Source organism: Pagrus major, chromosome 4, assembly GCF_040436345.1.
Source record: "Pagrus major chromosome 4, Pma_NU_1.0".
NCBI classification, from domain to species: Eukaryota; Metazoa; Chordata; class Actinopteri; order Spariformes; family Sparidae; genus Pagrus; species Pagrus major.
In genome coordinates this window covers 22,812,208-22,840,003 of record NC_133218.1, presented here as the reverse complement: position 1 = coordinate 22,840,003, position 27,796 = coordinate 22,812,208, and the positions used below count along the sequence as shown (strand labels likewise).

The window sequence follows — 27,796 nt, the reverse complement described above, 5'->3', positions numbered from 1 at the left end:
AGATGACCTCAAATGTCTTGTTTTGTCCACAACCCAAAGATTATTCAATTACCCATGATGAAAACCAGTTGGGGATTAATTTAATCGTTGACAATTTATTGTTTTAACACTGCAGCTCTAATGGAAAATCTGAGCTGAAATGGGAAGTGCATTTGCTGAGAGATCAGCATCTTAAGCAGAGGAATATAGGGAAAAATATGTGCTGTTTCTTAGTGTTTGGGTCCCATACTTTACCAAAGAGTAAAGGTGGCGCATTGATTCAGATTTTTGTGTCTAAGCAGGCAACCCCATCTATCTGTTAGCTTTGGTTGCTGAAGATGTGGCTTCTAAAATCCAGCCAAAATATAATTATTATTATTATCATTATTATTACTATGCCCTAGGTCGGTTGATTCCCTCTTTGGGGATTTGTAGTCAATAATTCAAACAGCACTTGAAGGCAGCTGGTCTAATCTGGTCTAATCTGGGCAGGGACGTCACCAGATGAGAGATGACATCTGTGGAGACCAGCTTTGCTGTTCAAGTGAAATAAACGCAGCAGCGCTGTTATTTTCAGAGACAAAATGTCTATAACAACTTGCCAGAAGGTTACTCTGATATCATGCTCTGTTCTCTGTGTTTCTCTCTTCCTGCCCAGAATACTTTTATCCAGAGGGAAAAAGGAGATGGGGCAGCCTGAGGGTAAGGCGGCTTATCAGATCATCATCCATCCATCCATCCATCTCCATCCTGCTCCGATGTCTTTTTTTGTTGTTGTTGTTACTGCTGCTGTTCTTGTTGCCAGCTGTTACCATAGGCCTACAGAGTGCGTACGGCCTTGGGCCCCATCATTGCGCACATACGTTTATCGTCATGTTACACAACGCATATTAAGCACTTTACTAAAACATGTGTATGGTCTATGTTCTAAAGTTTAAATAATATCTAATGTATTTATACATGCACATTTTCACATGCTCAAATATGTCTAGGCCTATTTATTTAAATTCTTTAAAATAAGTCTACACTAAATTTTAAGTATCTTCTATATTAAACACAGTGCTGTAAATTTGAAGCTATTGTAGGATTGTGTGTTATTGTTATTGTTTGATGCTTTAACACCAAAGTACTGACTGATTCAGCTGCTGCATTTGTTGAGTTTGGCAGATCTAAAGATGGATGTGGACATTTGCCTTAAATTTAGATGACGATTTCTATACTTCTGCTTCAACATAAACATCTTAATCATAAATAAACCCTTTGCTTCTTAAAAATGTTTCCCCATTCCTTATGAGATGGAGCTTAACCTGGTAGTAGTTTAACATGGAGTAATGCACATTTTGGGAAACCGTCTTATCACATAAACCTGGAGAGATTTGTCACTTGACTGAAAAAATAGAGGACTTTCACCAAGAACTGTCCTTGTATTTAAACACCAAAGCGTTTAATGGATAGCACCACTGTGGTACCATGTAAACAATTATAACAAAAATACTGCAGTAAAACCCAGAGAGAGATTTCTTGGATTTCTGAATCCACACAATATTTGCAGTGAAGGTTAAGTTATTCTGATCGGTAGCCCTGTCAAGGACATTTTACAAGCAGGTGACAATGTTTTCTATATCACCTAATGTTGAAAATGCAATTTTGTTCACATCTGGGTAAAGATTTGACCTTGAACAGAAGAATATATTCATCATTTTATGAGTTTTGATACATTTTATCACTGTCTAGTGACTAAAAAGGATCATCAATTATCAAATATCCTCAAAAATGTGTTATTTATTAATTATTCTGACAAAATAAAGTAACGTTAATAAAACCTAAATAACGACCACAAACTGATGCCAGTCAGCAATAATCAATAGCCACACCTATTATGTTGATCAACGATCAAACCAAGCTAACAAAGGCTACAAATGTCTTACAAATATTGATAAAAACATGTTTCTCCTAAATGTCACACAGTCATTAAGGTATTTCTTGCTGTGTTCATCACAATCACAGTACTCACCTTGTGACTCACAACTCCTGCCCTCTGTTGAATCCAAAGTTGTCTATGGTGTTCAGTTTACACCTGTTAGCTGATAGTGGCAGCATGCTAACAGTGCGTTTGGCCACAAGATAGCGCGTTTTGACAAATAACTTATAATTTACTATTTTTAATAATTATGTGAGATAGTTTAACGTGGATTCCCTTGCTATAACGACAATTATTCTTTGTTGAAAGGCAATTTCAAACTTAAACGACAAAATGTAACTTTTTTTTAGCGGACCAGTTAGCCAAACAAGTACGTAACGCCAGTAAACGTCTTCACTGGAGTAGTAGTTTGCCGGCTGAGCTGCGACGTAGGCGTTGTGTTTGAACTCGATTGTAATTGGCCGAACTGGCTGTCAATCATAAGCGGCAGCATATTATTGGTCCAGAGAGGCACTGAGGGCGGCGAAAAGCACTTAACAAGGAAATATCATTTGCTGATTCTAGCCAATTAAATCGTGAAAATGACATCACAAATGTAATGCCTTGATCTATTTTTATTTTCCTATTTGTTTTTTATGATAATTTAATTTGACCCTTTTCCTTTGTTTTTACCATATTTTATTGTCTCTGTGTTAATGTTTTATGTCTTATTTTATGTAAAGAAGTGTCTGTTCACTATAAAAAAAAACTAAAAAAAAAACTGATTGAAATTGTAACAAATTGCCTTACAGTTTGTACATTTTAATATTGTAAATTTTTAAAAAAGCTAATTAAACCATTCTCAATATTTAGCCAAAATGTGATGAATTGTTGAACACGAATTGTTGTGATGTTGAGTAGTAATGTTTTCAAAGAACATCTTGACAGGGTGTGAAATGCAGTAAAATAAACTTTCAACACACATTTTGTACAACAAGTTACTGTAAGTGTTTCTCGTGTAGAAATTCTTATCCAAAACACACAAATATTAACCTGGTACAAGTGAATGAACTAAATGAGAAATCAGTTTAATGTTGTGAAACTTTGCAGTGCTTGAAAAAAAATAATAATTTAGTAGAAAATGTAGAAAGTATCATATACACTTATTAATTTCCTGATTAATTTCTAAAATGAGAAAAGAAGCCACCACCATCACTATGAGATATTTAAAATTCAAATTTGTTGTAATTATTGTTATTGATTGATTAACTGTTTTTTGTTTGTTTGTTTTTGGTTTTATTTGCCTCCTCCAGTTGGGCCTGGATTCTACCCTCCTGTGACCCGTCAGCTGTCTTTACCAGTAGACCCAGAAGGATGGGGTGTGGACACTTCCTTCTCCATGACAAACGGTGCTGAGGCCATCAGCGTCAAAGTAAAAGGCATCGCACGTGGCAAAAAAAACAACCTGATGGGTCAAGTCATACCCATATATGGCTTTGGGATTTTTCTTTACATCTTCTATATAATCTATAAGGTAATTATTGCATGGTATGCAGGCTATATTAATATTCCATACTAAATACACTTCATATAAAGCACCATTTATGAACATAAAGTGTTATCATGCAGCTTTACACAATACTATAAAATGACAATACTAACTGTGTATCTACTCCACATGCACAGAAGATTCCTCTAAATTATTGATTGTCATTGCTATGCTGTATAACTTAGAATATTTTTTATGTGCACAGTTGACTTGTAGGGGGAAGAATACTAAATCAGGAAACTACACTACAGTAACCAAGGACAACACACAGAGCAAGATATGTAAGTACCTTCAAGTGTAATTCCAAAAAAATATGTTTTATCAGGCCTAGATATAATAATATATTACTTATATATATGTTTGATATTTGGCTTTTTCTTAACAAATAATTATTAATTAGCACTTCAGTAAAAGAATAGCCAAACTTAAAGGGAGTTTGGTGTGTAAATGGCACTTTTGCTATGGTATCAACCATACACCCCAAAACATATGCATGTGTCTCAGCTGCATATACATTTACACGCCTGGGTATGATTTGTTATTATTTACATATGTTTTCTCTTGACATTCTTGTAGTAAACGATCATGAACTTGCCAGGCTTCAGGAGAGACTCCTGCAAACAGAAAGGATGATGGAGAGGATTGTCTCTGGAAAGAGTCGAGGTTCTGGGAGGTATAGACTTTTATTTCTCTTGACATCCTACTTTCCACTGCCCACAGCACAGAAAAAAATGAGTTCACATTGGGATAAATCAGCTTAGACCTGGCATGCAAATGAAGGGGCTGAAAATGAAAGGGAAAATTATTCAGAGGTGGAAAGGCCACTGGCATATTTTACTTAACAGCTACTGCTATACTACTCTTCTTAAAAAGTCCTGAAGTCATATAATAGCACGGGTTGTGTGAAGTGAAGTGATGTGTAAGGACAGAAAACATGATCTTGTTGCTAGTTTGTTGGATACAAATCATTTCACTTTTGGGCATACTAATGCTAAATAAATCTTTTTAACAAGTAGATGAAAATACTTCATATACTTGATTTTTATTAGACACAACTCATTTATACAGAAAACATCTCCAATCAGGGCCTCCACTCACTCAAATCCAAAAATCAGAGTGATGTGCCTTTGCATTGCCATCTTGCCTGACTCTGATTCCATATCTGTGTTGCTCCCCAGTGGCAGAAGGAGGAAGAGTAAAACTTCAATATCAAAGAAGGAGGAGAAATTACTCCGGCAGCTCAGACAGATCACACAGCTGATGCAAGAGGGCCGGTTGGAGGCAGCCTCCCCAGAGATGGAGGCAGAGCAAGTCCCCTACGGAGCAGACTGGGAAGGTACATGCCTAAATCTGAACCTCCAAACTCCTGATGATTTTACCAAACTTGCACTTGTTGCAGATTTTATCTCCAGATCAATCAAACACATTTTTATTTGTATTGCAATGCAGGCTACCCAGTGGAGACATACCCAGTGTATGACGATGATGATGATGATGAGGTACGACAAAGATTTAACTCTTTTATCCTGGAGGAGCCCCAACGGCAGCCCACTGCCGAGGCCCTGGCAGAGAGGATGGAGCAAGAGGAGGAAGAGGTTAGGGCAAGGAAACTATCCATAGTGAGAGAGGTGGATGAAGAGGAAGAGGAAGAAGAGGAGGATGGGGAGGAAGAGGAGGAGGAAGAGGAGGATAAAGAAGAAGAAGTGGAGGAAGTAGTGGAAGAGATGGAGGAGGAAGAAGAGGAAGAGGATGAGGAAGGGATAGCAGAGAAAAGGCACTTGCTCAGTCTTCTTTCAGCCGAGCCTGCTGTGGAAAGAAAGCAGGAGAGACTCGGTTTGGAGGTGAGCAACGAGCTACGGTGTTACATCGGAGGGAAGAAGCAAATAAGCTTTAGTGACCACAGAGATGTGTTCCACTACCCGAAAGAGGAATATTATGAAGAGGAGGAAGAAGAGAAGGAAGATGAGGTGGAGGAAGAGGACGAGGGCACAGAGGTGGAAGAGGAAGAGGAAGCTGATGAAGATGATCCGGTAATGGAGGCAGAGAGCCTGCAGTTCAGTTGTGAGGGTGGTCCAAACCCGGAGGAAGAAGCAGAGCAGGAGAGCGAGGAGTATTTGTTAATGTCAGCGCCTGTGGAGGGTGATGGTGGGATCCAAGACATGCCGAAAGAAACGAGCGGGCTGAGGATGAGGAACAGGAGAGAGACGTAAAAGACTGTTCCAATAACCTGAAATGAGTTTTTTGAACATTTATTAAAAAAAAGTTCCTTGCCAGCGCAATTTTACATACATAAATAATGTAGATTCAGAGAGTAGGTGGCAGTACAAAGACAAAGACAAGACTTACATATTTTCACATTCACCCCAAATTTTCCAGTTGAATATTTACAGTGTGCTTACTTCGTGAGGTGTAATATAACAGAAGACCATCTTTCTAAATAAATGTCCCTCTGGAGTTGCAGTGTCTGTGTTATGCTTTCCTTACAGTTCACGTCTTTGAGTACTTAGGTTTAAGCCAGTTTATTGTGATCATTTTATGGCCTAGTATCACGAGAACTCTGAGGATTTACAATTAATTTTTTCCTAACACCCTGGCAGATACATTTGCATTGAATCAACTGGTATGGTTCAAATGATCCGTCTAGGCCCAGAATTTCTCCTATTTCCTATTTAACCTTTTCCCAATACGTTTGTAATTTAGGACAGTCCCAAAATATGTCAGAAAAATCTTCTACTGGGCCACATCCTCTCTGTCAGAGAGGCTCAGAAATGTAATCATAATTGGAAACGATTACTCTCATTCTCAACTTCCAACTACATTTTTTTACAGATTTATGCCCAGATGTTAAAGACTCCTCCCACTCATCAGCTTCCATTATCATATTGACCTCCAATTCCCATTTTACTTTTTACATCTAATATATTATCTGTTGAATACTTCTGTACAGAGAAGATTTTATTCTAAATAAAATTGTAGCTCCTGAAACTTTATATGTATATGTTCATGTATAGGCTCTTTATGTATTTCCATCTTAAATTTCATACAAACATAGAAAAAATTAAATAAATTCAGAAGATCAAGCTCAAGGAGTATTTCAGTATTTGCAGTTGTATTTTCAATCAGAGGGCTTCCCACATGTCCCTTTTTCTAGTAAAACAGATTTGAAACATTGACACTAATGACAAACTGTACTTCGTCCACCCAAAACAGGTGTTTTCACTTATTTGGCTATATAGACCTCTTTATAGGCCAGTAAAGTGTGTTCAAAATATGCAGGATTGACATCTCACATTTCACTCTCTCTCTAGTTTCACCTTCTTAATGCTGAATTAAGATTGGTGACCTCAATTACTACCCTACAGCTCCAACCCAACTTCAGCCTGATCAGAAATCCAATCAGTCAGGTGAATTCAAAGCACCTGTGTGGATGTCCAGAGCCTTTAAAACGATTTAGGGAAATATTAAAGTGGCTGCTCGTTTGTTTGTTTTTTTTCATCCAAGAAAGGCTTTAATGTCTCCAAATTGACCAATTGTCAATGTGGACCTCCAGAATGTTCATCCCAGGTTACCTGTATATGACACTATTGTTATGACTTTTGAATAAAAAAATGCGTTACAGTTTCTACAGAAGCCATGTGGCCTCACAGCAGGAACAGAGAGGCTGTTTTACAATTTACACATGTGAAGAAGTTGTTATCTCCATTCAGACTGAGGGCAGAAGTGGCCCAAATCAGATTTTTTTTGCTCATATGCAATGTGATTTCAATCTTGTTTCAGTCTGAACAGCACAAATCACATGAAACCCTGATCTTTCAATTCTGATTGTGCAGCGCCGGACACTTTCATGCAATATCTAGCTCCACCTAGTGGTTAAATATGGTTCTACTCTTGGGGTTGCCCCCCATTGCAGAGATGTAGCATAACAGAATACACAGCAACGTGATAAATAACATCCAGGGAGCATTGCAAATAAACTCCCAGCAAGATGATGATAGAAATATAAACCCTCCAGGGCGCACACATACAGAGAGAAGCACAGCAGGTGGAGACGGTGATGGAAGAAGGCTTTTGAAAATTGGAAGCAGAGCAAAGCTCATGTCAGTATATCTAGTAAATGTCAGCATGTCATTGGAAGAATGTGGTAAAACAGCTCTCAGTTCAACTCCAGCTGTCCTGCCAAAATTAAGTCATTTGCTGCTTTTTGTATCTCTGCCTCTAGCAATGGATGTGATTAAGTTACACACCACAGTGCAGAGGCCAGGGACTAAGTCCAGTAGTCAGGCACATGCGTTCCATGGTCAAAGGCAATTAAGTGTTTCAATATTACTGGAGAAAAGAAAATGTTGCACTTGTAATGACATTATGACAGACAGAACAGTCTCAATCTGTCATTATAATTAGAAATTGATATAAAAGGATTGTTACAATCAATATTGAACCAAAAAGCCAAGAATTTTAAATTTCAGTTTGCTGTGTTTCTTTACAGGAAAGTTTGGGGAAAATAGTTTAATATTGTCACTTAGTGGAACAGTTTGTCAGCATAGGCAGTACAATTGTTCTCATCAGGCCTCAGTGTTCCTGCAGCAAACATCAGACATGTCACTTTGACCAAGAGACCTTTCTCTGTGGACATTTTGACTTGTCACACACAGGTGTAACCGGCAACAATAATGGCTGCAATTCATTTAGATACTCCAGCTCCAGAGCCTCACTGGCTTGACTTTTTGGCACACCTAAATATGAAAAGCCATAATTAATATAATCAGTTGCACCTGTGCTTCTTCAGGTAGTCAAAATGTCAGCTGTAGAAAAGGTCTACTTTAATTATTTTTTTCTGACATTTGAAAGGAAAATTAAATTGCCATTTTATTTTCCTTGCTTTCCTTACTTCCTTTCTTGTCAAGACATTTTTGACATCTATTTTTTAATACGAGCACTATTTAATGAATGCATATCACAAACGTCTTCTGTAAAACTCAAGCAAATGTCAAAGACACCTTTCTGGTCACAACTCGCAAAACTAATAACACAATAAAGACAGTGCTGCTTCTCAACTCCCAATTTAGTATTTCAGTGTGTATCTACTTTTAAGGCATTGTGTATGCTAACCTTCCCCTGTATAAACAATCCACAGGACTTGACAAAACAAATTGATGTTTCTTGCCGGTAGATTTCTGCATTACTAAATGTTACATTAACCGGCACAATTGGGAACCACAAGTAAGGCTCAAAACAAGGTGCATGATACCAATTCAATAGGACTGGATTGTATTTGTGAAAAGAGGTATGGTATGTTACAATATGGTAGAATATGTTATGATGGTATGGTATGGTATGGTATGGTATGGTATGGGATGGTATGGTACGGGTATGGTATGGTATAGAATGGTACGGGATGGTATGGCATGCATGGTACTGATGTATGGTATAGTGTAGTATGGAATAGTATGCTATGGTATGGTATGTAATGGTTGGTATGGTATGGTATAGTATGGTATGGTATGAGTATGGTATGGCATGGCATGGCATGGTACGGTACAGCAAGGTACAATATTGTATGGTTTGGTATGGTACGGCACAGTACAGCACAGTACGGCCTGGTATGGTACAGTATGGTATAGTATGGTATGGCATGGTATGGTATGGTATGGTTTGACATGGTACGGTATGGTGCAGTATGGTAAGGTATGAGCATGGTACAGTAGCCTTGGATTTTTTGTCTTTTTGAGAGAAACAAACACATATTGTGACTTACTGAAGTTTAATTTTTTTCCATGATCAAAGGACTGTGTCTATACCACCATAGTAAATTGTACACCATTTACTGTACATTACAACGAGAGCACTAAAAACAGAAAGTGACAGAACCTTTGGTTCCTGGACACATGTATGAAAAGCAGACTTTACAGCAAGAGTATCAACAATTTTAAAATAGAAATTTAAAATAGTTAGAACACAATTGAGTACAAGAATAGCACATTTGATAAAGATTTCCTCATTACCCACAGTAACAACAGCGGTATCAGAGATTGTTCTTTGCCTTCATTCAGCATTTTTTTAAAGGTCGTAAAATACAAAATACTGTCATATATTTGAGAAAGTATAATTCCCCATAAGGAGCAAGAGGAATAAAATTTTGAGTAAAAATGTGAACAGCAATAAACCACGTGATATAGAAACATACGACCAGTCAGATGAGGAATGTACCGAACTCCACCTCAGTGGAGCATAAAATTAATCAAAGATGTAAAGAGCAAGAAATGAAATATGCGAGTGTTGAAGCAGATTCATACTGTTACTGTGTGTTTGTTGGCAGTAGGTCAATCTGTGTTCAGTTTGTTTTTTCCAGGAGGAGACATCAGAAGATATGAACACAACCTTAAGCCTGAAAGCCTTGGATATTATATCTGTGGCATGATTGACAGTACAATCTAAATAGATCTTTTGTTTTTAGTGTAATGTGTTTTCGGCCCTTAATGCAATTCGAATATATCTGGACAATAACTGAAATGTTGTCCAGTGATGTGAACTTTGGATTATTATCTTCTAGAGGTGTTGCAATTCCAGCTACTTAATCAGTCTAAACAAACTCTGCATCAGACATCTGAATCTGAAGTGGCTACAGAGAAATATCTCATGTGAGGACAGCAAGAGTAGCAAAGACCAATTCAAGCTCAGCTCATTTTTATGGCCAAAGCATAACACTGGAATTAGTCTTCAAAGGCACAATAAAGTATGTACAGCTATATCTCATCCACCACAGACTTCAAAGTAAAGTGCACCATCATCCTATACATTCACATACATGACACTGTGACACAATAATGTATATGTTACATGGCACAGTGTAACATGCCTTTGCCCTGTTCATGTCCAATGTCGCTAATTGTTTTCGTGTGGATACAAGACATATTCCTTCCTGTGATGCTAATTCATGTGCTTGCAGGTCCATTGAGCCAATACTGCTGAAATCGTTGCGAATGGTAACAGAAAACAAAACTAATATGTAATAAATACATAAATAACAAAATAAATATATTGTCACGTGCATGTTGTTTTAATTCAGTAACTATATAAGAAGTAGTCATGCTTGAGCAAGAGTGTGACACTGTGTTTTTTGTGTGACAGATTACATAAAATCCAACTTTTAAAACTTACAGATGTGTAATTGTTAGTTATAATTTACAGAGAAAGAAATGTTAAATTTCTCTAACTACTACATAAAGGAACAGTGTTTGTTTTTATAATGCCAGTACAGTACAAAATGATTATAGTTATCAAAACAAACAAATTTGATTTTGAAAGTGGATAACTCTTTGTGCTTGTTCTCTTCCACTGACCAAGTCCATCCCTAGGTCCCACCCCCCGACGCACACACATACACACAAAACTTGAGGCCCATAAAGCATTTTGGGATATGCAGGACTTCCAACATACTGGGTAATTTGGATATCTCAAACCTGCCCTAGAGATACATTAACAGCCCTTGTTGAGAGGACAGATGGACCAGTTCTCCACTGAACTTCAGGCTGGGATCTATTCACAGGCCAACTTGCTGTCAAAGCTGGAGAGTGCAATGGCAAAGGCTTGCAGGGCACACATTGGGTAGTTATAGTCCATGGTGAAGACATCCTCTGCCACACGGCCAAACTGCATCACAATGTAGTCAGCTGCAAAGGAGAAGAGCCAGGAGACACATTTTGGATAAGCTGCTTGGAAACAATACTTTGGAATAAAAACTAATGAAACAAGTAATTCATCCATAACAAATAACTACAGGCAGAGAAGATTGCATCTGAGATAATTTTCCAGCTTTCCCCTCCTTACCTAATTAAAATGCCTCACATAATTCATTCCTAGTATACCGTTTTATTTATCTTGCCTTAACATTTGGTGGTGTGAAGCCTCATTTTGATAGACCTGCACTTAAGTTCACCCTGGTTTTTCCTGTGTGTACATTCAGAAGTAAGATCTTTTCCATTCTTTTTAAAATATTTAATATAATATTTAATATAACCATGAAGATGTTCCCTCCCTCTAGCTCCCTTTGTTTATTGTCCACCTTTATACTGTCTGTTATCCAAAATGTCATCCATTTTATAATAATTTTGCTGTGCGAAAGATGAAAAAAAGTTTGAGTTTTTTTAATATAATAATTTAATGGTTATATTATATAACATATTGCTTGTTTGTGCTTATTAATATCATTTATGCATTTCGTAATATCCAATTTATTTAGTATTGCGAACTGTGGGTTACCGTATTGTTAAAACACCATTCTAGCAAATAGCATCTCATTGAAAACCTACAGTGTGCCTTTTTCAGAGTTACTTCACTGTAGTGTTTTAGAGCTGAAGTGCATATTACTGAATGCATTTTAGCACAAATACTATGACCATGGAAAAACTGTTTCTGATTGGCTGGCAGGCATCCATTTAACCAGTGAGAATCAAAGTCATGTCAATTTTATTTATATATTGCCAATTCGCAACATACAGTTGCAAGAAAAAGTATGTGAACCCTTTAGAATTACTTGGATTTCTGCATAAATTGGTCATAAAAATGTGTTCTGATCTTCATCTAAGTCACAACAATAGACAAACACAGTCTGCTTAAACTAATACCACACAAACAACTTTGTTGCAAATTGGCATTATATAAATAAAACTGACTTGACTTTTATTCTCACTGGTTGAAAAAAAATGACCAGTTGTCACAACCTTTTCTGTCATTTTAGCATCAGGCCAACTTTTTGTGTATTATCATTTCTGTCATTTATAACAATAACTGGGCAAATATACAAAACACCAATACTGTTTAGAGGTTTGGAACTCACGGTCATTGTCGTGAATGATTTGGAAATTCTTGACGGAGGCCTGAGTGACTCTGCCATGGAAGTTGAGCACGTAGGATTGTGTGTCATCATTCCACACAGGCGTCTTGTTGTGAAGTTCAATCACGCTCTCTGTGCTCTTGTTCTGCCACCTGGCCAGCAGTGACTCATGGTCCTGTAATGAAGAGGAATAGAATTTTGACGAGGACATCACAGACATCAGAACAATTATATTAGAAGTTGAATCAGTTAGCACGGGTGTGTCTATTAAGAAGTAAGGGAACACATACATTACGTGGGCGAATGGACACTCTCTCGTGATCCATGTTCATTCCAGGAATGATGACGCTCATTTTGCGAGGTCCTTTGAATCCTAAGACATTGGTTTCCTAGAGTGAAAGAAGATAAACTGTACTGTCTCTTGAATTACGTACAGAATGAGGGATTAACATTAATTTAAATATCAATTACGTCACTTTTCATCTGAAACTACATCAAATAAAATGCACAACATTTTTATCACACCAGGAGACAAATTTACATTTATTTATCTGAAGAGTTATACTCCTAAATTCACAAATGTTGTGTTACTGTGGACCATTAAAAGTTACCTCTGACTGCAATAAAAGATAAGATCATTCTCCTTAATAAATATTTGATTGGATTTTTGCATGCATGCCCTGACTCCTCAGTTAGTTGCATGGATGTCTTTATCTGATTATATGAGTAAGTTTTTTTAAATAGAATTCTCCATTTAAAGGCCATCAGAGGCATCAACCTGATGATGTTTTTTCAAAGCAAATGAAATGATATATACCTCTCATATTAAATAGTTAAATCATAATCATTATTAAGTGTTGTTTTTTTTTTACATTACTTTAAACTATGTAAGTCCTTATCAAGTATTATATCTGTACATGTAATCACATGTATATTATTGTCAACATTTGTCTTCAAAGATATTAAAAACCTGAGTAGAGTTTGGGGTTAAGGAGCACTTTGACCGACTCACATAGCAAATGGCTGCTAGCTCTTGGCGCAGGTTGCTAGCTTCGAGGCTGGTGGTGCTCTTCATGGGGTTCAGACCGCTGTCGTATACAGTGAACTTAGTTCCCATTAGGTTAGACCTGCAGAGAAAACATAACAGAATGAGGAGGTCTCATAAGAACCTGAGTCTGAGAGAACCAACATGGAAAAAGCACTGGGGGCCTTTCCCAATGTGTCTGTGTAGCCAAATTGCGTAATATGATGATTAACGGCAGAGATGAAATATAACAAAGTAAATTTACTCAACTACTGTACTTAAGTACAATTTTGAGGTACTCATACTTTACTTAAGTATTATTTTAATTTTTTGCTTCTTCACACTTCTACTTCACTACATTTTGGAGGCAAATATTGTACTTAGTTTCTGGTTACTGCCTGCTGTATGACACATCAGAGTCAAAGCAGCACATTCTCAAACTTTTATCCCAATCGGATAAAAAAAAAAAAATGATTCCGATAATCACAAAAATTCTGAATTTGGAATCAGATCCGATAATCGGCCAGGCCAATAAAATGTAAATATGTCCAATTTACTTACTTCTTTGTATTTTTGATACTAAAGTACATTTAATATCAGATACTTCAAGAGTGGTACTCAAGTGCTATTCAAGTGAGTGACTTTCATTTTTACCGCAGTAATATTTAAACACAATATCTTTACTTTTACTCAAGTATGACTTTTGGGTACTTTTTTACAACACTGAGTAATGGATGCAATAATGTCATGCTCTAGGTGGAAATATGAACTATTATATTATATTGTTACAAATACACAGAAAATCTATCCAATTTGGGATTAACTTGTGAAATGCCCCATGACTGACTCCTCTTACTAATACTTAAAAGCTATTTAAGAGCTGTATTCCCATTTTGTTCTCTCAGACTGATATAATCATGTACAGCATTCAAGTATCTTCTTGTTAAACGTTTCCTTTTAGTGCCAATGTATAATCTATAAATCTATCAAATAATTGCCCCACCCCTTCTTGTTACTCTGATTGTTTAACAGTAATGTAGCTGTTGTGCTCTAATGGAGGTTGCTGTTGTCGGATTGTGGCTCAGCGGGGACTGATGGCTGGCTTCTCAGCAGGAGGACAATCAGATCCAGATCCTGACAATGAGTCATTGCACCGAAGGGGGAAGCAAGAGACCAGTGTTTTGTTTTTTAGTGACTTCTTACCCTAGATAAAGCTCCAAACTGCCTGTTGATGAACACCTACAGAAAGCATTCATGTGTTGTTAAACATTTACGTATCTACTGCAGATAAAGAATATGTTCTACTGATCCTGTACCTTTAAATCCTTGACCTGAGATGTCTAATACTGCTTATGGTGGGGAAAATGCTGCACTGTTGCTCTGCTGACAAATGGTGTTCCTTAACTCTCCCATATGGTAATACCAAGTCGCTTTATGCAGAGACCTGTGTAAATAATTTGTATCACATTTATATGTGTGTGTATTTTTATTAGTTGAAGATATGCTTCCCTAAGCAATTCATCAACATTTTCTACAAGCTGTTACACTTCCTTTTTCTTCTCATGGTGCACAGTAGCAGTACTTACTGGTCATTTAAATACTGCACCCAGTGAATTTCATTTATAGTTAACAGCAGTCTTCACACAGGTGAGTTATTCTCACAACATGACCTTTTGATCACATCATTTCCTAATTGTTTTTATGTTTAAACCAGAGCAGTTTTATGAATCAAACTAGAATGCTACTCAATAGAGCATAACCAAGGCCCCACTTAATTCAATCAAGTCTAATTCAAAATCATATTGGCTACCATATAGTGGCAGAAAACCTATGTTAATCCACTAGATCAGGATTTTTATTATCCGGATCTGCATCAAATTGTACTCACTCATAGAAACCAGCCACCTCAATATGCCTGATTTTTTAAAATCAAAAATGTTAGAAAAGGAATCTTAAAGAAAGTGAGAAAACATTCCTAGATCCATAACCAGTTTCACACCAAAACTTAATGGGGTCTATTCTGGGCTGAGATCCATCCTCAATCAAAGTTTCACGGAAATCTGTTTAGTAGTTTTTCTGTAATCCTGACAAACCAACCAAGCAACAAACTGACACGGGTGAGAACATATCCTTCTTGGTAAGGGAAAAAATAAATAAATGCGTGGTAGTTGGCAATGCTCTAAAAAGCAAATTTACCAATGATGTGTGATCCACATGACAACTATACTTCCTGATATGAAATAATTCTTCATCATATTTTGCTTATTTGCATTTCATTTCAATGCATGTAAATCCTCTATCCTCCAAATACAGAAAAACACACAACAGTGTAACCAGGAAGCTTACTGGAGTGGTTTACATGTACTATATATGTGCATCTTATTTAAATAATATGGTTTCACAATGGCTTTTCAAAGCCACAGCTTTATACAGCAGACTGTATACCTCTGATAGGCCACACCTCATTTAGTCCTCGAGGGCAACTCTTGAGAAGCACTGGATGAAAGGTCACTGTTCATTTAAATTTAGATCACCATCAATCAACTGAGATTGTGATTGCAAAGGTTTGAGAGTGCATCGACCAATGGTAAGGCCGGCTCTGAAGATTAAAGGCTGCTCAGAGCCATATTTGATTAAACTCCCCAGGAGTTTCCATGGAGCCACAAACGCAGCCTTGAAGCTGTCTCTGAAGATTATGTCACTACTCACTTCCTACCAATCTTTCTGTGGCCTTGCTGGAGTTTACAGCTCATGGACATGTATGAGGAAGGCTCATACAATAATACATTTGTCTATATTAAACATTTTCGTGAGGTTAAAAGAGTACAGGACATTTGGTTCTTTTACTATATGGTGCCTTAAATTATGTGTACATTAATCAAAAGGTGTTGTTTGTTAACAGTCCTCTCCATACACAAAGAATGAAATAAGTTGCCACATTAAAATCGTTAAAATGGTACCAAGTCCTTCTCCCTTATTAAGAATTCTGTTATATATGAATATGCATTTCTTAAGTTAAAGTTTTAGTGCTAGACACAAGATTTCCACTTCTTCACTGTAAAGTCCATTCTCAGTGTCTGTGCACTTGGGTTGGACGAATGTAACATTTTCAAACCAATTTTTGTTATGAGGTTTAATACCAGACTGGACCAGTAATACCGAATTTTATCACTACTTGTTGCACATGACTCAGCCACTCCCAAGATGAACATAATGCGAGCCTGTGAACAACAGCTGCACTACAGTCCATCAGGGCAACTGTAACACTCAACTTTACTTTTCTAATTCTCAAGTTTAACATTGAAATAATAAATTAAATAAGACTTCAGCTGAGTGACACTTGTCAAAAGATGACAGAAGCAACAGTTGAAGTAGTCACGTCTGTGAACCTTGCATGTCAATGAGTGTTCCACAACACATTTCTGCAAATGTTTCACAATAAAAGCCTTGTTAATGCTTGTAGTCCCGCCTCTTAAAATCAGATTTTCAATGACAACAAGGAAAATTTACTTTTTGAGCAGTGAATGTAAAAAAAACAGCCTTCTAGTCAAACTCTGCACATACTGTACATACATCATTCTACACAGCGAAATCCAAACATTCAAATGCAGAAGAAAAACAAGTGTTTTGACTGAAAGGGGACTTTTCATAAATTAGCAGATAGATGCAGATTTTTGCCTGATCCATTCCTTAGCAGCAATATTACAAGCAGTTTTGTGTACCTTCCTGTAGCCTTACTAATACTGTTTTAGGGCTCATAAGAATTTATAAATGAAGGAATGGGGCCAGACTCCAAAATATATTTTAATTATTTAGATGTGGAAATGTATTCTCATTAGATTCAATCTCCATTAAATATTAATAACAATTTGTATCAACACTAAAAACAAGGCCTGCTACAAAGTTTGGTAAATAATGTTTAATTATTACTTTGAAGAAAACTCAAACAGCAGTGCACGTACAAAAGTTTAAATAAGGATTCATGTGCAGCACGTAACATTATCTTTCAGTGAATAGAATTTCTTGTGTTGGCTTCCACAATTGTGAGGACTTACCTCAGTTTACCGATGAAACTCTCTCCACCTCGAGACAGATCAGTGGGATCAATGGAGATGAGGTAATTTGATGTTTTACTCTTTTTCCTCTTCCTGCCAGCTAACAGGAACACCTGTGACAAGCCAAGCCAGGAACCAGATAAGTAAAATATGAGCTTTATTGGTACACTAAAGACACCTACCTGACCAGCATGTTGTGTAGCTTTAACATTGTTTAAAGGAGACCTATTATTGCTTTTTCAGTTTATTCCTTTGCTTTAGTGTGTAATGCAGTTTCTTGTGTATGTAGAAAGATCTTGAAAGTTAAAAAGCCCAGAGTCCACACCAACAGAAGCTCCTCTCTCCCACAGAAAACACTGCTCCTGAAAAACCTCCCGCCTGACTTCTTGAAATCACTACGTCACCATGTCACACATTTGCATAAATTATGCCTATATTCACGAAACAAGTGAAGCTAACTGGAAGCTGAAAACATGACAGAGCCAACCGGAGACACGGTAAGCAGTGCTGGGTCAGTTGTGTGTAAGCTGACCAATCAGAGTCGACTCGGTATTAAGGAGACAGGAGCTAAAACAGAGCTTCCCAGACAGAGGGGGAATACAGAATGACAGAATGAGAGAACTGATGTGTTATATGAGCTTTAGAGCATGTAAACCTCTTCTTGTGATAATCCAAAATAAAATTATGAACCTGAAAATGAGCATAATATGTCTCCTTTAATACTCCATATGTATGTGTTTGGATTGGTAAACTCTGTTGTTGTTAACATTAACAAAGTTTCCACTTTTTCCTCACCTTCTTGCCATCTTCTCTCTCCAGGTGAAGGTAGTAGGTGGGATACATGCCTCTGTCCATGCCCTTCTTATCTCTGGTGATTCTGCACTTGACTCTGACCCCCTGGGGTGCAGGTCGCAGGGAAAACTCCTCAAGGTCATCTACATCGATGGCAGGCTCATTGACTGGTGGGGTGGGTGCTGAAGCTACCTCCTGTGGGTGAAATAACAGCCCGCTCAGGGCAAGACCCCCCGTGAGATGGTGGACTGGTGAGTGATGCATTAGAGTTGACTTTCATTAGAACAGAGTAATGAAACTGAAGATCAAATCACCCACTGGGACTCAGAATGAGCACACTGTGTCTAAAATAAGGACCAGTGTGGAGACTGAATAGGAAGGATTAGAGTGGAATGAGGAGCTAAAAGACATGATGGTTATCATTGGAACAATGCCAGCTGCAGAGGCTCTACACACCTGAACTAGAGGAAAATGAAACCTAAATATAATCTGTAAACTCAAACGTCAAGCAGATCCAAGACTCTATGGTTGCAGGTAATCAGAAGTATTCAAAAACATATTTTCAAAATACTTTATAAAATGTTTGATTACATAAATTATACATCAATGCATACAATGTCACATCTGGAGATCCAATACAAAGCTCTCTGCCTCAGGTGTGGATCTGCTAACAAAATAATAGTTTGTTTTTTTTACATTCAAACCCTATAAGCAAATAAAGAGTCTCGTTGAGATTATTGTTCAACCATCTGTTTATAGTATCATCAGCACTGTTACATACACAGCTAAACATTTGAGATGACATCTGTGTAAACAGGCAAGACAGAAACAGCAAGAGCCCAAAATAATTCCAGTATTCTTTGTGAAAGCCAAAGGCACTTTATGCACTGTATTTGTAAGGTTATTTGTTACTGCCATGAATAGTCCAGCTGTTGATTTGTTTTTCTTTTGTTACTGGTGAAGTCACTGTCTGCTGGGCAGAATTAATATACATCATGCAAAGAGTTTAAATTGTCTGCTATGAATGTCTTTTTCTAACCTTGGATGACTTCTTGCTTGTGGCAGAGCCTGGTCTTGTGTTGCTATTGAGCTGCGAGGAACTGGAGCTTATTTCATCATCATCATCCTCTTCTTCATCAAAATTCATACTGCTGGATATACCTTTACGGACGAAGAAAAGAAAAAAGAAGAGAGGTGTCAGATTTTCAATCTGCTGTTAATTTGTATCAAAAGTAGCCTAACAGGAACACATTCTCACTTCATTGAGTGTTACATAACATTGCTCTCAGCGGTGGTTCGAAACTTCTTCTTCCTCCAATCAATTTGGGATGATCAGGGTTTCTTGAGACTTGGATTATGCCAGTTGAGTTGAATGGAGCCAAGTTATGGGTCTTTTTTTCATGTTTTTTTTTTTTTAATGTTTCAAAGTCTCCATCTAATTTAGTTGATTAGGAGAAAGCTGCATTGCTGTTTTGCTGTGAAACTCCAGAAATGTTTTGTGGACTGCAAAACTTCACCTGACCTTTCCACTGACATGGGGGTGAGCAGCTAAGGACTGAATTTTCTTTTTTGGGCAAACTTACCCTTTAAGTTAATTTGAGCTCCGTAGTTGCTGCCATCTCTGACGTTATAGCAGGACTGTCTATTGTCTCTTCCTGTCATCTACAGTAGGGGCAGTACTTGCAAAATGGCTGTTGCAAGGTATTTACATTTTTTTCAAGTAAATTACCATCAAACACATCTTCATAAAAGCAATATAAGGAGTCAAGTGAGTGAAATACACTGTCATGATAAGATAGTAACAATAATTTGAACACTGCAAGAATTTTTCTATAATTCTTCATGCTTATACCCAAAACCTAATAACTGATGCCTTTCTACATCTATCTCTGTTTCTGCCATGGTTTGGGGTTTTTAGTTCCTGTTTTATTTTGTAGATTCTCTCCTCTCCTCATGTGTCATTTTTTGCTTTACACTTCCTGTCTTTGTCTTTTTCCAATCTTTTTTCCTGTTCACTTATGTTTCATGTGTTAATCAGTCCCTGTTCACTTAAGCCTGTGTCTTTCCTTTACTCTTTGTCAGTTCGTCTGCGTTTCCACTGTGTGTTTCCCAGTCCTGCATTTCCTCCTCGTCGGTGCTCTGTGTTCCAGTTTTTGTTCCCGGTGGCTTTCTGGTTTGTTGTAGATTTTTGTATTTCTGTTTAGTTTTTCTTGGATGCTCGCCTTTTGTTTTTTAACCTGCCTGCCTCTGTGTCTGTCCTTCGTGTAAAACATAACAGTTTCTCATTTAGCAAAAACAAAGAAAAACAAACAGGAACTGGAGTTGTGTCTGAAATCATTTTTGATCAGCTAAAAAGCCAATTTATAAAAAAGAAAAATTCTGGACAGTATTCTTCGTCAAACTTTTTGATATATTTATAATCTATACTGACAGATTAGTCACTATCGATCTGTTAGTTAAACAACTTGTGTTAATCTTAAAAAGCTGCAACACTTCCTAAGAAGAGGTGTGCATGTAGAAGGCCAGTCTATATTAGTTTAGTGTGGAGTACAGTATTTGCACTATATAGTGTCCTCAATAATTCCAATAATGGAGCGAGAGAGATGTCTCTTGTACACTACTTTCTGCAAAAAATCTCACACTGCAATAGTTATGCATTTGATAGATGTGTAACACTGTGGAGGCACAAAGAAATATCAGTGTACTGCTCACTATAAAACCTTTGAGTGTGTTTATGTCAGGAATAATGTACGCGTGTACTAGATATCCATGTTTACAGTAACATAAATTACAATGGCAGATAAATAGGTCAGCATCATACATTACTGTCTGAATTATATCATTCACACACTGAGGCTTAAAATGGCATTTCTATTTCCAGTTCTCACATGATTCAGTGAGTTTCAGCCTCCTACCAACACACACACCTCAGCAGTGGACCAGCTGCCGTGGGTGTAAATCTTGACTCAAGCTCATGCTATTACAGATGCAGTGACAGAACCTTTCTTAAACGCTGGCGGTACCTTTCTTGAGCATGGTGACGCGGAGATCCTGTTTACTCTGCGACTGAGTGCAGCTCATGACAGGCTCGGCCTCGCCCTCCTCTGTGGTGCTGTGACCCACCGTCAGGATCTGGATCTGACCATCATCCTGCTGGGAAGCCAGGCCATCGATCGCTGCTGAGCCACAATCCCACAAACAATAACAAACTCCATCAGCACTACTGCTCAACAATCAGCCTCTCATGTTACACTACACACAGTAGACCAGTTAAGTTGTTGCCATCAACATATAAGCAAATGTGAGCAGAATGTGATGACACTTCCAGCTCTCCGCTTAAAGAGTGTTTGTGTGTGGGTGTTTTGTGCTATCTTCTCAGGTTTAAAGTAACTGTTTTTCTGACTGTCTTTACTATTTGCTTAGCTTTTTATGTGTAAGAGGAGGAACATTAATTCTCTGCTGCCCCAGGCCTTTATGAACAGTTCATTACAGTTTCAAAACAACAGACAAACCTTTCTCTACAACCTGTTTTTTGTTTGTGGTAATCCCAATATCAATCCGTACACGCGCAAACAACTTGTGTATTTTATTCCATGATTAAAATTGCTGGAAGTCTTGATACACTCAAAATAATAATTTGAGCGACTTTAAGTATTTTAATTACGTGTACATTTTCCATCTTATTCTGTCACATAAAATCGATGTAAAGTGTCACATTTAATGTAAATGTACACAATGTGTATGAATTAAATAACTAGATGTGTGATTCATTACAGGAGACAGAAAAAAACTATTTCAATGCATTACTTTTATGTACAATACTTGAGTGATAAACATTGGAAAAACAAATTCAATGTGACACTTTACATTGAACTTATGTAGTAAAATTAGATGGAAAATGTACATATAAGTGAAATACTTAAAGTTACTGTTATAGGCTATTTATTTTTTGAGTGTAAGCAGTGTTGTGCATGTAGGAGGTCTGCCTCTATCTGTTTTGGTTTTTTTAATGTTAATTAATGTTAGCAAAGGGGCTCTTTGTCACACTTTTTCATTAGCCATATGTAAGCAGATTGTAATGTGACATGAAAAATTAGACCTTCCGTCTCTCTTGGTTGTCTAAGCCTGTGGACGATTTGTTTAAGTTGTTTAATGCTGCTGGACTGTGGATTTCTTTGTGAAGGACTCGGGTCAGATTTCCCGTGGCCGTCCAAAAGGTGGTGACTTTATGCACGTTCTCGAGTGCCTCGTCAGAGAGCAACAGTGGCTAATGTTGGTTTAGAAATGGAGTCTGCTAACATAAACTAACAACCGGCTACCAGCACAACACAGATGTTGGCCAGAGCCCCTTCAACCAATCTTGTGTTGGATATTTATTTAAAAATGTAAATATTTTATTAATGGAGCAACATGAATTACTGGTTCTCAAAGCGGGGCACGGGGACCCCCAGTGGTCCTTGAGGGGGTTCCAGTGTGTCCCCAGCAAAAAGAGGATTCATTTATTTTCACCTTAATTTGATTCATAATTAACACAGTGACATAATGTATGACTATTTTGGTCATGGGTTTCATACACTGTCTGTAATTAAACATCTAAAAGCAAAATTCTTAACAATCGGGGGACCCTGGGACAAAATCTTGTCAGATGGGGGTCCGTGGTCTAATTTCTTGGCATGGAAACGTGAGAACCACTATATTCATCTATTCTGTAGCCTTGATGCAGCTGAGGTTTTTAGTGAGTGCAGCAGCTTTGTTCAATAGCCCTCCCAAAGCTGTGAGAGTGAGACGGACAGGGAGTGAGACAGATCCATCAGTGGTGAGTTTTTGACGCTACTGGCCTGATTAATGTTTTACCCCAGTGGAATCACATCACCTTTTTTCCTTTTTTTTCTGGGACAAAGTCATTTCAAAGATGAGCATCCGCTCTATATCACATAGATTGTATTCGCCGTGTGTCAGCTCCTTGTTGTTCTGTAAAGATCCTTTTGTGTCTGGGAAGTATTTTAACTATCACACTGCACAGTGTTCAGCCTGCAATAACATAATGCGTAAGATCAATCAAAGCATAGTGCACCATTTCAACACTCTACTCAGTTTTTCCTCTTCCATCTTAAGACTAATTTACGCCTCTACGGGTGGTGAGTGAGCAGGCTGACAGCACTCACAGTCACACATCGTTACAGACATTTGAGCTTTGACAACATGCCACCACAGCGGTGGCTAAGAGGGCAGCTTCACTGGCTGTTTGTTGCCAGATGTGGCTTCAGAAATAAGCGGGCGAACCATTATGTGAGGATTGTAAAGAGGACTTCAACAGACAGTTGCAGCTGCTGGATAATAAGGACTTTGCCTCTTCTCTTTCATACTGTGGGCCGCTTCTTATGACTGAAATCAGCTTGTTGTTTTGGTGTTTTAGCATAAATATGTAAGACAGAGAACAATACTGTTAAAACAAAATCCTTATTTTGCAATAAATGGTGTGTTTATACTGTAAATCCCCCCTGTCTGTTTTGTCTATGCGTCTTGTACCTTTTCTGTCCACCTCCTCTCTAATTCAATCAGTCCGTCCATTTATCTCAGCTCTAATTATTCTTCACTCTGTCTGTCACCCGTTCATCTTAATACTTGCAGGCTGACCTTTGTGTTTCCCCTTCCTCTCCTTCTTTTCGCTGCCTGTCTGTGGGGTGGAGCTCGCCGACGCTTTGCCCTTTTTGGCTGAGCGAGGCGGCTGCGTGTCCGCTGTCACCTTCACCTCCTCCTGTTCAGCTTCTTGCACTAGACGCAGGGTTGGAGAGGAGCAGCAGCACATGCAGGGTTAGCAGGCCAGATGGACAGAGAAGGAGAGAAGTGGAAAAGAGATTCAGGTGACAAGAAATAAAATTACAATATACATTTTAAAAATGTTTATGCTATATATCAGCTAATACAGAGCAGTGTATGTCTTCTGATAGGACAAGCATTATAATGTTTTTTGAGTCTCTGGCATAAAAGAATTGTATTAAAATGAACTACAAATTCATAAATGTTGAGCCAAAAATCTTTGTGGAAACAAAAGGCAACTGTTGCACTGGTTTGTTTAACACCTTGGGCTGCAACTAATGACTATTTTCATTAATCTGCTGATCTAATTGTCTGTAAAAAATGTCCATCCCAGTTTCTCATAACTCAAGGTGACTTCTTTAAAAGTCTTTTTTTGTCAATCCAAAACCCAAAGATACTCAGTTCAGAATGAAATCAAACAGAGGAAAGCAGGAAATCTCCATATTTCAGAGGATGAAACAGCATTTTCTTTCATCTTTCCATAAAACATTTTTTTTTATCAATTAAACAATCATCAAAATAGTCAGCAGTTATTTTTCTGTTATTTGACTAATCAATAAGTTGACCAGACCTTAGAGCCCTAACTGTTAACTGGCATGGGAGCTGTTGAATAAAATCACCTTTCTCTTAGAAAATCAATCAAATGTTACAGAATGTATTACAGATATTTTAAGTGGAGCTTCAACATTAATGCCATTGAGTATAAGGGATACGTTTTCATAATATATACAGTATAATGGTTCAGACTCACTGAAAGTAAAACAAAAAATATCCACTTGCGATTGTTGGGTTGGAGGATGATGAAGTTATTATTACCCTTCTTTCCATCAGTGTATTAGCCTACTGCAGAGTTAAATTGTGTCAATATAATTGCTTCTCTCTGCATCAAATGCGACAGTTTGTGGCCTTGAGCCCAGAAACTGGCCCTCAGAACTGAGGATTAGATGGCTGCTCTGGTCTCTGCGTGTAGATAAGAAGACCTCATCAATCCCAGGACTAATACCGCTTCTGCTCTGGAGTGGACAGATTTGCAGCAGCACAGTGTAAAGCGCCTGCAATAGATGATGCAGTGTGTTGTATTGGTTCCACATAGGCTGGTAATATTAGCAACAGTGTCATTATTCACAGTTTTAATAGTTTCTGTTTTGTGCTATTTCAGCCCAGCAACCAATATGTTTACATTTATACATGTCATAGGCTAATATTGTGTGGACATTTCATTTCCTTTTAACAAAACATCTCATATCACGTTCAAATTATGTTAATGACCTGACTTTCATATCAGGAGGTGGAGGAGATAAAGGTGCAACCCAATCTCCAAAATAAGTGTTTGACAAGTACGTTTCTGCAAAACCACAGATAAGTTAAAACTGAACGTATCATGGCGGGAGATGGTCTGACTACCCGTGAAAAAGTCACGAAAACAGCTGTCAATATCCTTGGGTCTCTTCTAGGTAGACAAATACCTGGTTTTGTTGCCACAAAAATGGGTGGTAATGTATCAGGTGTCCTTAAAAATACTCAGGACATCTCCAGTGTGTTTGTGGCAACCAAAACAATATTCTAAGCCATAACATGATGTTTTCCCAACCCAAACCCAGTGTTTTTTGTGCCTGAAGCTAACTAGATCATAAGCACAATGCTGTCACAACATAAAATAGAAAATTGAGCCCAAAGAAATGTAAAGTTGCAACATAAAGAAATGTGAAGTTTCAACATGTCCATGGTTTGCAGAATGTTATTTGACAAAATCTATTTTGGCGATCGGTTAATTCTGGTTCTATTTGGGAAAAGAAACAAAAACTGCATAAGCATAAAATCTCTTTCAGCCCAAGAACAAATACTTCATGTAAATAAGACAGATCCGTCAAACAAGCTGCCTGAAATCTTTGTTTGGTCAACGCAGTGTTTCTTAAATGCTGTGTTTGAGCTTTCTGCAGCGTTGTACTTACCGTGGTAAATGGTGCTGCTGTTGCTGCTGAGGTAGGATTCCACCAGCGGAGCCTGTTCCTCGCTCTGTTTGGTCCGACGAGTGCGAGACCTCCCGTCCACATTAGACTGGACCATCAGAGGCTCCTGCCTCTTCTTCTTCTGCTTCTGTTCAAGGAGCGCTCGCTGTTGTGTAGGTTGCGTGTGCGTGCATGCACACAAAGATGCCCAGATTAAAAGAGAGATAATGAAGGCACAGCTTCATCATATGGAAACATTACATCCTCCTATTATACACCATTAAATGGAATAAATTAAGTTAAAACAAAAGTACATTGGCACTGAAGCTACATCTATTTCCTCACAGAGTGATTTTATAATAATGTAGCTGCTAATTGTTTAAGATTAATTCAATTATGGTCAGTAAACCATGTCAACATCTTCAAGAGGCAAAGCATTATTCTCCTCTGGTGAAACACATAAATCCTCAGAGATAACACAGAACACAAAATATTTTTCCTTTTGAACTGATTTGTGATAAACACTTTTGAGGCAGCACAGATTTTCTTGCAGTTATCTTCACACAGTTTTTGGACAGAGTGCTGGGTTTAAGCAACTGGCAATAACACATTCTCAGATAAATCTGTTAAGCCAAGAGACCAATCTGAGGATGTTTCAGGATGTGCTGCCTAAACCTCTCTGACCTAAGGCTGGATATAGCTATTCATCTGTCAGCTATATGCAAGTCTTCAAACCAGAGCTCATCAAATATTGAAGGTTTCTATTAGTGGAGAGTTCAGGCTGCAGAGCATCTGAGCTCTACAGAATCCATGTAAAGCTCAAGTCTTTGCCAAGACGGCGATGGCCATAACAGGAGGTGCATTTACACAGCGCAGGGATTTGATGGTAAGGCTTTGACGTGTGGGCCAGCACCGAACATAAACTTCAGGATAAAAGGTTTCAAAAGCACAGATACAACCAAGCTTCTCTCTTTTATAAACGAGAGATAACCAATAAAAGAGATGCTTTGTATTGACGTCACACTGTACATTAAACCCTGTTGAGCGAGGAGTTAAATTAAGATGTAATGCATTTTCATACCTCAATAAGTCATTAACATTTAATTACTTTATTGTAATCAATATAGCTATTAATCAATACTAATTTCTGATGTTTAATAATTAATTTGATGTTAACATCTTTGTTAAGTGATTAATGAGCATAAGAATGGTATTTTTAATCCATTAAAGCACGGATGAAAAGCAGTTCACTTGCTTGTGAAGCAGACCACCTGCAAGGCCTTCACATTGATTAATTAGGAAAAGACTGCAGGAGCATCTGATGCAGCTCTGACTACATGATTGAACATGAATGTTTTTGTTTATAGAGACTCTATTCATTTTATTTACTTCAGAAAAATGGCTGGAGATCACAGACAGCAGTTTGCACTATGTAAAGAAAAGAGCTGAAAATGGTTGAACTGCAGCCAGGGCACGATTGTCTTGCCGGACTAAAGTGTCGCTGACAACAAACAATGACAACTGTTTGAACAGTGTGAAGCTGCGACATGAAATACTCTATAACTCTAAATCATGATGTAGTAGAGATTCCTATTTTCTTTCATTTTGTTCTCACATTTTTTCCTCATTCACCTCACTTCCTTTGCTCCCCTCTCCTCATCGCTCATTTGCTCTTTACTCTCGGTCACACCTTGTTTACTTGCTTAGGTTCACCTGAGCACTTCCTGTTTAAAGACTGCACACCAACTCTTCACTCTTTTCACCTTCACATGAAGTGGCATTATTAGTAAGAGGTGTTTTTCTACTCTTAGTACTTTTCCTGCATCAATTGTACTTTAACTGAGAACTTATCCTTAAGAGACATGAGACTTATTTGACTTATTATATACGTTTCT

At 37.8% G+C, this 27,796-nt stretch overlaps 2 protein-coding genes across 2 annotated transcripts in view; one reads left to right on the top strand and one right to left on the bottom strand.

The window, feature by feature from the left end:
• Positions 1 to 563: 563 nt before the first annotated feature.
• Positions 564 to 5,638, top strand: ric3a (RIC3 acetylcholine receptor chaperone a). Its single transcript, XM_073463845.1, has 6 exons — positions 564 to 681; positions 3,193 to 3,413; positions 3,634 to 3,709; positions 4,005 to 4,101; positions 4,607 to 4,764; positions 4,878 to 5,638. The coding sequence occupies exons 1-6, from the start codon at positions 564 to 566 to the stop codon at positions 5,636 to 5,638; spliced, it is 1,431 nt and encodes a 476-aa protein (XP_073319946.1).
• A 3,656-nt stretch (positions 5,639 to 9,294) lies between these two features.
• Positions 9,295 to 27,796, bottom strand: part of tub (TUB bipartite transcription factor) — a 56,502-nt gene continuing 38,000 nt past the window's right edge. The window contains exons 3-12 of the mRNA XM_073464025.1: positions 25,905 to 26,067; positions 23,770 to 23,907; positions 21,156 to 21,308; positions 19,172 to 19,293; positions 18,136 to 18,327; positions 17,341 to 17,453; positions 13,274 to 13,388; positions 12,552 to 12,650; positions 12,265 to 12,436; positions 9,295 to 11,098 (exon numbers count right to left, since the gene is read on the bottom strand). Of these exons, the coding sequence (XP_073320126.1) occupies positions 10,965 to 11,098; positions 12,265 to 12,436; positions 12,552 to 12,650; positions 13,274 to 13,388; positions 17,341 to 17,453; positions 18,136 to 18,327; positions 19,172 to 19,293; positions 21,156 to 21,308; positions 23,770 to 23,907; positions 25,905 to 26,067 (1,401 nt within the window). The 3' untranslated portion in view covers positions 9,295 to 10,964. The remainder of the gene's footprint in view (positions 11,099 to 12,264; positions 12,437 to 12,551; positions 12,651 to 13,273; positions 13,389 to 17,340; positions 17,454 to 18,135; positions 18,328 to 19,171; positions 19,294 to 21,155; positions 21,309 to 23,769; positions 23,908 to 25,904; positions 26,068 to 27,796) is intronic.